The 13646-nt window shown below is 33.6% G+C and overlaps 2 protein-coding genes across 2 annotated transcripts in view; one reads left to right on the forward strand and one right to left on the reverse strand.

Moving 5' to 3' along the window:
* The window catches only part of LOC142336073 (uncharacterized), a 482576-nt gene that overhangs the window by 131773 nt on the left and 337157 nt on the right, over positions 1 to 13646 (forward strand). The window lies entirely within an intron of this gene.
* LOC142336572 (uncharacterized) overlaps positions 5777 to 13646 on the reverse strand; it is a 45205-nt gene continuing 37335 nt past the window's right edge. Inside the window, exon 5 of the mRNA XM_075385482.1 lies at positions 5777 to 5961. Coding sequence (XP_075241597.1) covers positions 5777 to 5961 — 185 coding nt within the window. The remainder of the gene's footprint in view (positions 5962 to 13646) is intronic.

A 13646-nucleotide genomic window follows, 5' to 3' on the forward strand; every position in this document is an offset into this window, starting at 1 on the left:
GGTGTTTTTGCATGGTCTTTGTTTTTTTCTACTTTTTCTTTTTTCTCGACGTTTTCTTTTTTTTCTGCTTTTTTAAATGTTTTTCTACCTTAATTGGACGTTTTTTACACTTTGCAAGTCGAGGCCAAGATTTGGAGTGTCACCTGCCTGTTCATGACAACGAGCTGGATTTTGAATTCCTAACTCTTGATCCAAGCTCGAAATGGACATGCAAAGTATTTGCAAATTTCTTTATTTAGTCTGACAAGTTTACAAAGCAAACTGTTCATAGTTCTGAATCAGTCAGAAAAATCGACTTGTATTTAACTTGTCCTGTACGGTTTTTGACTTGCTCACTTGCCTGCGAAGTCACATTCATAGTGAAGACTCCAGATCTTCATAAATTGGGAAATTTGAAACTTATGTTCTCTCAAGTCGAAAGGGACAAGACTTATTTTTGCTGATAGTTAAGGCTTTGAAAAAGAAAATTCCACGTTTAAGTTGTGCCTTGTAAATTTGAACCAAGATGAGAAATTGGTTTTCATTTAGAAATAGTAAAAAAAACTTAATTTCAAAAGCAATTATGCTATAAGATTATGACTCATGCATTATTTTTGCTCAGATATGTGAAAGATTGGAGTATATACTGTGGAAAACCATTTTCTTGAGAAAAATAAAATATCTGAGATACCACAACACTTTTTATTTTATAGTAATGATACCAATTGGATTATGTGTTTAAAACTCCGCTTCTTTGATATTAATATCTTTCACAAGCGAACTTGTTGTTTTCTTAGAACTCTTTTCAAATGTTAGCTAACATAACTGACAATGGTAAGCTATGATTACTATAGTTTTGTGTTTGAATTTCCCGTTCTCTTTATAAAAACAAAAACTTTTTTTCAAAACGTCCCTTGAATATTACAATATCATACAGACCTGAGATTTCCATATTTCCTGTAATATTTGATGCTAAATTATTTTTTACGAACTCAACCATTGTGAATTCCATTTTTTGAACTCAAATAAAGGAATGTGTGTTTAAAAGCCGCGAACTAAACTAAGTGGAGTTAAGCCCATATTAGGCATGCGACTTACTTAGTTTTTGTCAGCCATTTTTCGTGAAAATTGGCGTATTTTTAAAACTATGAGGACCAAGAGTCATTGTCGTATTTTTAGGTCATATTATTTAGGGGTATCGCTATGTCATAGGATAGTGGATAAGCAAAAATAGCGGGTGTCAAAGTCCCAATTGTTTTCTTTTCTCAGCTAGTCGGTCCTTCAAATAATTATACATTACAAGCGTCTACCGGTAGCAAATTTTGCCAGTAAACTTACTCGTCTTTAAAACAGATTTCATTTTTCCTATGTTAGCATATTGTGCGCTTGATAAATAAATTCGCATTTCGTGGACAGAAAGGCGGTGACTTATATGAAAATTTCTATCAGTGTTTAACCTTGCCAAAAATTTTACAAAAAAACAAGGGAATTATAATCCACAAACCATGATAGCTTAAGATAAGAAATGCAGGAGCTAACAAAGGAACATAAAGTATGCCGCAAGTTAATTGCACAATAATCCCTCATTTTAGATTTTAATGTCGATGAATGTGTTTTAGTTATATCTGTCTCCTGTTTAGAAAACCAAGCATGAAACAGAGCATAGAAACAGAGGGTGAAAACAGCAAATGTGGCTGAAAAAAAACTGTGGAGACCAGTTTTTGAAACTGTCTATCAACTTGAGAGAACAAACTACAATTAAGAGAAAATAACAATTGTTGAGTTATCATTCTGTATTTAATTTCAAAAACCGAAAATTAAAATAAGGATTGTTAAAAAAAAGAGGGACTTTTTTGTAATTATTTTTTATTCTCAATTACTATTCTAAACATATTAGTTTTCGCAATTTTTGTTTTTTGTCTTTTGATGTCGTACAAAGATGTGATTTATTTTGTTTAAGGTGCCAAGTGAAATCAGCGAACCCCAAGTGTTCAGTCAAAACTTTCTTCGGCGGCGCCTCATTGAACCCAATAGAGTTTTCTGAATTATGTTGTTTTATCTGTTCATAAGCAGTTAGTTTTTATTTTAAAAAATTATTGCTTCATTTCATCATTTCGTTTATATGTATTATTTTGTTCCCTTTTATTTCTTTGTCCGTATCCTTTTAGAGAAATGTGTTTGACGGAACAAACATTTGAACAATCTCTCGGGCACAAAATACAACAATTTGGCCAAGTAAATGCATAGTTATGTCAGAAAAACAAATAATGAGTTTCTCAGAACAGAAAAAAATTATATCCAAATTTCAAAGGAAACTTTGACCTCTCAAGTCCTTTATTTCTCAAGGCCACCTTGATATTTCGGATATAATACCATTGTTCAATATGGCTTTAGTTTAGAAAAATTTTCGCTGGTGTTTTTGCATGGTCTTTGTTTTTTTCTACTTTTTCTTTTTTCTCGACGTTTTCTTTTTTTTCTGCTTTTTTAAATGTTTTTCTACCTTAATTGGACGTTTTTTACACTTTGCAAGTCGAGGCCAAGATTTGGAGTGTCACCTGCCTGTTCATGACAACGAGCTGGATTTTGAATTCCTAACTCTTGATCCAAGCTCGTAATGGACATGCAAAGTATTTGCAAATTTCTTCATTTAGTCTGACAAGTTTACAAAGCAAACTGTTCATAGTTCTGAATCAGTCAGAAAAATCGACTTGTATTTAACTTGTCCTGTACGGTTTTTGACTTGCTCACTTGCCTGCGAAGTCACATTCATAGTGAAGACGAAAGGGACAAGACTTATTTTTGCTGATAGTTAAGGCTTTGAAAAAGAAAATTCCACGTTTAAGTTGTGCCTTGTAAATTTGAACCAAGATGAGAAATTGGATTTCATTTAGAAATAGTAAAAAAAACTTAATTTCAAAAGCAATTATGCTATAAGATTATGACTCATGCATTTTTTTTGCTCAGATATGTGAAAGATTGGAGTATATACTGTGGAAAACCATTTTCTTGAGAAAAATAAAATATCTGAGATACCACAACACTTTTTATTTTATAGTAATGATACCAATTGGATTATGTGTTTAAAACACCGCTTCTTTGATATTAATATCTTTCACAAGCGAACTTGTTGTTTTCTTAGAACCCTTTTCAATTGTTAGCTAACATAACTGACAATGGTAAGCTATGATTACTATAGTTTTGTGTTTGAATTTCCCGTTCTCTTTATAAAAACAAATACTTTTTTTCAAAACGTCCCTTGAATATTACAATATCATACAGACCTGAGTTTTCCATATTTCCTGTAATATTTGATGCTAAATTATTTTTTACGAACTCAACCATTGTGAATTCCATTTTTTGAACTCAAATAAAGGAATGTGTGTTTAAAAGCCGCGAACTAAACTAAGTGGAGTTAAGCCCATATTAGGCATGCGACTTACTTAGTTTTTGTCAGCCATTTTTCGTGAAAATTGGCGTATTTTTAAAACTATGAGGACCAAGAGTCATTGTCGTATTTTTAGGTCATATTATTTAGGGGTATCGCTATGTCATAGGATAGTGGATAAGCAAAAATAGCGGGTGTCAAAGTCCCAATTGTTTTCTTTTCTCAGCTAGTCGGTCCTTCAAATAATTATACATTACAAGCGTCTACCGGTAGCAAATTTTGCCAGTAAACTTACTCGTCTTTAAAACAGATTACACTTTTCCTATGTTAGCACATTGTGCGTTTGATAAATAAATTCGCATTTCGTGGACAGAAAGGCGGTGACTTATATCAAAATTTCTATCAGTGTTTAACCTTGCCAATAATTTTACAAAAAAACAAGGGAATTATAATCCACAAAGCATGATAGCTTAAGATAAGAAATGCAGGAGCTAACAAAGGAACATAAAGTATGCCGCAAGTTAATTGCACAATAATCCCTCATTTTAGATTTTAATGTCGATGAATGTGTTTTAGTTATATCTGTCTCCTGTTTAGAAAACCAAGCATGAAACAGAGCATAGAAACAGAGGGTGAAAACAGCAAATGTGGCTGAAAAAAAACTGTGGAGACCAGTTTTTGAAACTGTCTATCAACTTGAGAGAACAAACTACAATTAAGAGAAAATAACAATTGTTGAGTTATCATTCTGTATTTAATTTCAAAAACCGAAAATTAAAATAAGGATTGTTAAAAAAAAGAGGGACTTTTTTGTAATTATTTTTTATTCTCAATTACTATTCTAAACATATTAGTTTTCGCAATTTTTGTTTTTTGTCTTTTGATGTCGTACAAAGATGTGATTTATTTTGTTTAAGGTGCCAAGTGAAATCAGCGAACCCCAAGTGTTCAGTCAAAACTTTCTTCGGCGGCGCCTCGTTGAACCCAATAGAGTTTTCTGAATTATGTTGTTTTATCAGTTCATAAGCAGTTAGTTTTTATTTTAAAAAATTATTGCTTCATTTCATCATTTCGTTTATATGTCTTATTTTGTTCCCTTTTATTTCTTTGTCCGTATCCTTTTAGAGAAATGTGTTTGACGGAAGAAACTCAATACAAAAGAGGTTATGTAGAACTTTTAATTTTATCCAGGAGTTCAAGCAAGAGTTCGCAAAAATTGGTATTATAAAATGCAGAAAACGCTTCGTTAGTTGATACAAAAATGTTTTCTAGAATATGAAATGTTAATTTTTATGTGCATTTATCTTAATTGTCTTACAATCGATTCCTTTCAAAATGGATTAAAACTTTGAGAATTGTCTTTGCAGCCGAATGTACACACTTTTCAGATCCTCTTTTTCATTTAAGGCCTCTTAATTGCTTTGTGGAAACAGCTGTCCCAAAATTTAAGCGCTCTCTGCCCTGAATGGAAGGCGGCAACTGAAAGCGTCATGAGTTTCTTTGGAAGTAAATTTTTTTGGTAGCAACAGACGCTCGTAATGTATTCATTTATTATGTCTGCTGATGGTTAAGTGTTTATTATGCTCTCATTTTGTAGATAATGACGATTTTGTGTTTGCAAACAATAAAAAAGACAAAAAGTTCTGAGAAATCAACTAGATTATGTCCACTTAGTGTCGCAATTAAATTTTTTAAGAACTCATTCAAAAAACTTTAGGATGTATTTTATAATCCAGTTTGCTTTGGAAAACATATTGAAAAAAAAACAGAAACTAATTTAAAAATTTTATTTTTTTTTGTGATTCGTCTTTAAGTAAGTGATGAAAGTATGTCAACATTTTTTTAATCGGCGTTATCCACTGCGCATTTTTAATCAAAAGCCCTAGCTCGTATCAAAATTTGTGTTCTGTTGTATGTTGCAAAACAACACTATTGCTAGGATGTTCTGCTTTTATTTGTTTTTGTAAGTTTGTGTCGGTTTTCATGCCATATATTAAATGCATAGAAATTTAACAAAAAGAACAAATTCTGTTTATTCGGGCATATTTATTTATATTTCAATAAATTCTGTAAAGATCTTTCAATAATTGGTCTTCCATCTCAAATTTGAATAAACCAAACAATTGTAGCTGAGATTGGTCATTCAATTTGATCTCATCCTCCTCTAACTGTTTTTTCAATTTCTCACAAGACTTGGTTGGTATTTTTTCCAGATTACTAACCTTGTTTTGAAAATAGTCGTCAACGTTTAAGCAAACAGTATCCCAGGCAGAACACTTTGGCCGAAACAAGCCCAGAAATCTTATACGAAACAAGCCCGGTACAAAATTACCAAAAATTCTCACAGGAAAAAACATGAGGACAATCAGAGCTCATATTTGTTAACGATTTTTGAAACAGTTAATTCTTATATCAAGCGTCCATACTTCCATACTCTGACTTCTTTCGGTCGGAGCTAATAAAGGGTCCTTGTTCCCAAGACTCGGAATAGCCCCCCAGTGTGAACCAGAGATTGTGAGGCAAGGCAAACGTGGTGCCATTGATGTCAAGCAAGGAGTAGCCATCGTCATAACCACAATCACCCGCCCTCCCAATCCCTAAAGCAACCCAACAACAATTCCATGATGTGAAAAATATGAAAATACTTAAGAATAAATTGAGAACCAATCTAAACAATCATTTCATTGAAATTCATTTTGTTTGCTATCTGTCAAAGCATTTTCTGAACGCTGACTTTCAATTATTAATGCATATTTATATTTCCTACCAGAAGTAAATAGAAATTTTTAAATCGTCAGATTATAATATTTTCTAGTGAAGGATGGATGCAAATTTCGAGATTGTTCAAAGAGATTCTTGCAAGAGCCTTGCCAAAATCTTTGCATGATACAAATGATGGTAATTCTCATTTAAAACTACAAAAATTCTGATTGTCACATAAGACTTGTCCAAATACAATTTAGTACACATTTACAAAAACGATTTAACCTTTCTTAATATACTTAATATAGACGTACTAACAACTTATGCGGATCTTTATTCGTACTTAACCAATCGTAGAAATAGAGAAAACGTTTTCGGGAAAAATTTGGTACGAAATTTTTAGATTGCGTTTTTTTATTGTACAAAAGAATATATAATTGAATTTCTAATATCTTTTTGACAATAGATTACTTTAGCTTAGTCAAAATCGCCAATTTGATCACGTCAATAAAACCAAGTGGTTTACTCCTTTCCTCTTTGTGTTAGAAAAAAACTGTTTTCATTGCATGACTTAGTAATTGAAGACCAAATATAAAATTGGTCCTATTTATTGGGCGAGACCAACTTGCGTTATGCAATGTCACCTCTCATTGGGTGAGATTGGATGAAACAAGGGCTCTAGCTTGAAATTGGAAAATTATAAAATTCCATATAGGTAAAAACCGTATCAGGTAAAGTCGAAAACAGAGAGGTTTTTTGAAACATTTGAACTACTTAAATCATTTCAAAATCAAAATAGTGTAGAGAGGATAATTGAAATATTTCAGTTTCTAAGGACATTCCGAAAACCAAAACATGGATATCAAACAACCAGTGATAATTTTTACAGAAAAAAAAGAAATCCCTTTTTTATTACACGTACTCAACTCGTCATGGATAAGTTGTGCTTCTCAATGCCTGATCCCTATGAATTTTTTCTCAATAACAATTTTTTTCAAATATAAAAATTGCAAGATATTTTTCCCATGAACAGCATTATTTCTTTTTTCTGACTCGCTATTGCTAGATAGCCTTGATAAACTAATCTTTGGTAACCAAAAAAAGTATAGCGTTCGAGAGTTTTCACAGAAGATAGAGGAGTAAAATTTGGGAGACGTGCGGGTAAAGAAGAGAAATTAGCAGAAAATTAACAGAACGCTTTATCAATTATAGAAAGTTTCAAAAATTATTAGATGTGTAACTTCCATTAGATGACTATTAGCTAATTAAAAATGAAGAGGATCACTGAATATTCCAAAGAAAAATCATATTAAAACTGAGTTCTGAGTTTTTGTAAATTAGAATTAATTTCCGGGTATGAACAAGGTAAAAGTTAGCGCACAACTAAGGAAAACGAGCTAAGAGCAGTCAGTCTTGGAAGATGAATTAATTTTGGCGGATTATTATATCAAATGGGTTTATTTTACAACGAGGTGCGAAAGGAAGAGCTACAGAATTTGAGTGTAAAACAGCATTTTGAGAGCAAAAACAGTAGTAACATAGTTTTTTTTGACATTTTCAGTTACCTTCCTCATTCTCTTCATTGGCTAAACATTTTGTAAATGGGCCTATAAATCTAAGAACAATAGAACAATCAATCATGAAACCTGATTCATTTTTGTGATTTTGGTGGTTTTTTATATCGATGGGCTTGTTTTAAATCGAGGTGGTAACTAAGAGGTACGAAAATTGAGTCAAGCTGAGTGGGGCTGATCGCTGACTTGAAGGAATTGAGTAAAGCTGATTATTGTTTCTATGAGTCCGATTATTAAGCCAATTGGTGTGTAACCATTAAGACTTTCACAAAAAGGGACCCCGGTTGACCACATTATTCGAAAAGTTATAAAAATTACATCAAAATAAGGCGCCTAAGAAAAGTTGTAGTAGTAATAATTTAATTGAACAAAAATTTTTTAAAAAATTTTTATTAGCGTAATCCGAAAAAATACGCTACTTAAATAGTTGGAGTACAAAAAGTCCAAAAATTTCATATTTATTCATTGATTATTTATGGGAAAGTTGTAGTCACAGAACGGCATATGAAAAACTTGTTTCAAATAGAACTGAGACAACCAATATTTACAATTCTTTTGGAAATTACTGATTCTACACATCATTTGTATCTGAGTTTCGAGAAAAGACTTTGTATCTGTTCTATGGAGAAGTCATAGTCAAAGAACTTGATAAGGCCTTAAATACTTCGATTGCATTTTAACCGAGAGATTTGTTATTATTGGAACATTGCAACGCATCAACTAGACATAAAAAATACTCAGTAGATTCAATCCAAAATTTTGACCATATGTGGAGCCACTAACGCATAATATTAAATAAAATTGATCATAAGATTTTAAAAGTTTCCACATCGTATCAACTAAGAACTACTAAGAGAAAATAAAGCAACATCTCGAAACAGACACTTCTCAGGTTGAAAAAAGTTGCTTGAAAACAAAGCAGGAGCTTTCGCTGCTGGAAACTCGATGTAGGGGTACACCACAACTTTTCCATTGAAAAGTTCGATCTGCAGACAAAGAAGAAAACTTATATCCTTTAATCTAATTTTCCCATCTAATTATAACGGCAAACAAATCAAGTGAGTGTAATCAGCTGTTAATGGATTTGTATCAACAAAAATCCTACTTGCAGATCTCATGCTCAAGAAGTGAAATTTTTATCTGTTTATTAAATGGAGAACTACTACTAACCATTCAATTTCCATTTAAGATAACTTTCTTGTCATAGAATTCCAATTTATGGAAAAATTGTATTAATAGAACTTCAGTTTTCAGAATTCATAGTCAGGATTTGTCATTCATGACAATTTTGTAGTTTTACCAATCTTCTTTTTTGATTCATGAAATCAATGAATGAAAGTTTTATGATTGAAAGCTTGTGTCAGCCCGGGGAAACTCTATAGCAAAGCATACCCAATAAAATCAAAAATTTCAAATCCATTGAGATTTGTTCTAGAATTAGTTAAATATTAGAAAATCAGACACATCAACGTATTACTCATCGTCTTGCGCATTTCAAAGCATTTGAACGAATACTTTATTTTTGGAGTGTTTTTTGTACTTTCATTGCATCTGAAGCAGTAATATTAGTAAGTACTAAAAAATACCAATTTAATTTTATTGTGCTGTAAAATGATTGTTTTACAAACAGAAAATTTTAAGAAAGACAAAGTCGATAAACATTAGCGTCAAAATCAGCTTATACCACAGTATTGAATTCAGATTCAAATTCATCCACAGACTAAATTGAGTTATTATAGTCACGCTAATTTAGTTGAGGCCTTCTATTTAAATAATTATGATATAAAATATGATAAAATGATAAAAATTATAATAGAAAATATGAGGAATTCTATATAATTTGGTTGATATGCATTTTTTGGAATGATTAGAAGAAATTGTAACGAAATTTTTCAATTTAGATTTTTGGTGCTACAGGTTTTTATGACGAAAAAAACTTCAATTTACTTTTAGCGAGAGGAGACCTAATCTACTTCAATTCGTTTCAAGAATTTTATCAAGCAAATAATAAAAATGAGCACCAATACTGCTTCTGCTGATATGTTTGTTATATACTGAGCAGATTTGTTTATTTCTTAATCAAGATCTATTCTAACTGTAGTAATTTTGGCCTTATCCGGAAAAAAAACATTTCAAACATTGCCGGTGTTTTTCGGAATCGTCAAAGCCTTGTTTTGATGTTCACATTAGTAGAAGTGCAGCAAATGACTCAATTCCAAGATATTACAATTATAATCAACGGTATTGTGCAATTTCTTTCCTTACGCTTTTTGATGTGATGTCAAATTTCTCAGTTTAACTTGCATGAAATCTTTCAATCAATAAAAATAGGAAGTTGCTTTACTGATTGTAAATTGGATCACGCACCATAGTCGTCGCGAAATTTTTTATTATCTTTGAAAATTTATCGAATATTTAGTTTGTGTTGAAAACTAATTTTTAGGAATGATCGAATTTGTTTAGTTTAAATGCAAGATGTTCCAAAACTTTATCATCGTTCGGACATTGAGTCTGATCTTTTTGGATAGTTCTTTAAATCCTATTGTTGGACAGATAATGACCAGGTTTAATCTATCAATACATTTGGCACATCGCAACTCATCAATTTTAAAATGATCTCACCCAAAACTAAAATTTCGATTTACTAAGCAAGAAATTGTTTGACAACAAATCAGATGAAATTTTAATTTTTTGCAATCTATTTGAAAAGCACTGAGAAGAAACCCGGGTGGGAGTGGTCCACTGTAATTTCACTGAACAACATTGGTGGATAACTATAGTTTCATTACCATTTTATAGTGGGCACTAGTGTAATTATTCTGGGACACTATTGTGGCACTAGTGAAACATTAGTGGGACATTAGTGGTGTTGGCGCTGAGCTTAAGGAATAACAAAATTGCGTAGGACGAAAACTATTACTGTGTTCTATTTTTATCCGGATTATCCATCCCCTAGGGAGAAAACTGTGTATAGCAAATAAGAAACAGCCGCGTATGCCACGTCAGCAGAAAAATTGTTAACAAACTGAACAAAAATAAGAACTCACAATCCCAATTTTTCTTGTCAGCCTAGCAACTCGAGCTGGAACTTAAACTCAGCAATGAAATTGTTGAAATAATATAATCTTGAGCAGTATATTTGTTACTGCAACTTGCAAAAAACCAAACACTTGAGCAGTATATTTTTTAAATTGATATTGTGTCTTGATAACAAAAATTTGTCTTGAGCAATATTCTATCAAAAATTGTGTCTTGTATCAAAAACGTCTCGAAAAGTGAATTCAATTTTCTGTTTCCTGATTTCCAATCTTCAACTCGTGAGTACTCTGCGAAAATCGCAACTCACACATCAAGGATTAAGTTAGAAACAAATTTTTCATAACACTTCTCAGGCATATATTTTTGCCTTAGATTTGTTTCATCAAAACGATTGAACTGGTAAACATATAGAGATCCCGTATTGTGTGATCTGTGGACTCAGTTCAATTGAGAAAAAAACCAAAACTAAGTTAGTTAAATTAGTTAATGCAACGGTAAGTACAGCAGAGCGGATATAAAGTTACAAAAGCGAACTGCATAAACGAAGAATCCGGACAGATTTTGTAACCACTCAGAACGAACTGGGCGGTGTAAAACTTTCTTTGTGAAACACAAGGAGAGCAGCCGTTACATTTGGTCCGCCGACCCGGACAGTGGAATAAACTGCTGTCCAACTCAACAAGTGAAGTGCCAGAGGCATCAACGAATAAAACAAAACACAAAAGGCAATTCAACGACGCAAAGCCAATTAGGCAAAGTGCATTAGAATTTGAATAGCAAGGCTTAATTAAATCAAATAATCAAAAGTACTTTAGAGACTCAAGCTACTCTCCCAAAGTACAAACGAAGTGACTCCGTCACAGAGTCAAGAAATTTTGCATAGACAGATCAGCAACTGTAAAAAACGACTCGAAGAAAAAACTCAGGAGGGCCAGGAGCTAATCAGAAACAACGATAGATCAAGCAACCTCAAGACCATTTATCAACAGATACTGAAGCTTGACGTCTCTTATTGCATTCTTCTTCGGAAGCGAGCAAATATTCTTCGTGATCCCGAAATGTTTGAACGTTACGAGGCCGAACAACTAAATTTCTTACAAACATTAAACGCAGATTGGTTACCATACATTCACGCAGAAACAAACATGACGGATCAACGGAATCAAACCTCACAATTGACATGCGAGGCAGAACCAACTGCCGCTAAAACTTCACAGTCTGTTGTAAGAGTTTCTCAACGAACTGCTGAAAATGGAAACCCAAAAAGGGACAATGATTCAAAGGCCTCCTCTGATAAACGAGCTAAAAAGGCAGAAAAGTTTGCAGCTCTAAAGAAAACCTTTGCATCAAAAATGAGGTTGAAGAAAATTGAATTCGAATTGAAAAGGAAAGAACTTGAAATGGAGATGCAACTTTTTGAAGAAGAAGGTGCACTGAAACAGGAATACGAGAAAGAAGCTCTTGACGCAAGATTATCAGATTCTGATGAAAGCGCAGCCCCTAGTATTCGAAGTAGATCACCATTCAATTGTAAAACCCCGAAGAACAAAGATGTTTCCGGTTGGCTCGATAAATCGGATAAATTCTCCAACTTGCACGATTATAGTTTCGAGCGTGCGAAAACCAAGATCGACAACAATTATCCCAGGGTAAGCTTCAATCGCGAAGGTGTACTTAAGTCACTGTCACCAAGTGGAGAGCGTGTCAGCGCAGCCTGGGAACAAGACAAGTTTAAGCGCAATAAACCAAGCATTAGTAGTCAGCTACCTAAGTTGAAGTTGAGTTCTTTCGACGGAAACCCCTAGAGTGGCCAGAGTGGTCAAATATTTTCAAAGCAACGGTTCACCGTCGCGATATACCCGAATCAGAGAAAATGAGCCACTTGAAAAGTTTTTTGACAGGTAAAGCAAAGTCAGCTATATCAGGAAAGGGCTATTCCGGAGAGTTCTACGCTCAAGCGTGGGAACTCCTGGGACGGAAGTTTGGGCGACCTTATCTAATTGTCGATGCTCAGCTTAACATATTGCACAAACAACAACCAATTCGAATGCACGACTCAACGACTACAATTAATTACTCAAAAACAATCAGCAACCTAGTTAATGTACTAAAGCAATACAATTATGAGGGCGACCTGCTTTCAAGTTCAACACTGCAAGTGGTAATTGAAAAACTGCTCCCAAACTTGAATGAATAGTGGTTCTTCTTCGTTGACGAGTGTCAAGAAGATAGACCCGATCTTCCTCTCCTTGAAAAGTGGTTAGCTCGAATGGCTTTTGTCCACGAAGGAATGCCATCAACCAAGAGCGAACGAAAGGAAGATGATCGATCGAACGCTAACAAGGAAAAATGATTCTCAAAATCGTCAAATATTAGTGTGAGTTCGAATGCGAACGAAACGAAGCAAATGCAAAACAACAACTGTCCACTAGCGGATTGCACTCATAAAATATGGAACTGTCCAATATTTAAGAGTATGAATGTCACCGATCGCTATGCGGCAGTGAGAAAAGAACGCTTATGTTATGGTTGTCTAGAGAAAGGGCATGCAATCAAAGATTGTAAAGTTCACCCGTGCGGTATAAATTGATGTACCAAAAAGCACAACAGACTGCTACAGTCAGAAAACCAACTGGACGAGGGTAGTCACGCAGTAAATGTAAGCGCAGCAACAATCAACAAGAGTAAACAAGTTACTAGTTTTCTTCAAATAGTTCCGGTATCGGTTCAGAGCGGTGGTAACAGGTTGACTACCTACGATTTCCTCGATAGTGGGTCAACAGTATCATTCATCGATCAAAGTGTCAAGGACCAACTACAAGCCAAAGGCACGGACGTTACCTTGAACATAGCTGGCATAACACGGGACGCAAGATTTGAGGACAGAAAAGATTCCTATCCCAATAAAGCGTTTACGTTCAAAGGTCTATTCGATTGAAGTGTTTGCACACCCATCAATCTCGTTG

This window comes from Convolutriloba macropyga, chromosome 3 (assembly GCF_964194025.1).
Source record: "Convolutriloba macropyga chromosome 3, txConMacr16.3, whole genome shotgun sequence".
In the NCBI taxonomy this organism is placed as follows: domain Eukaryota; kingdom Metazoa; phylum Xenacoelomorpha; order Acoela; family Convolutidae; genus Convolutriloba; species Convolutriloba macropyga.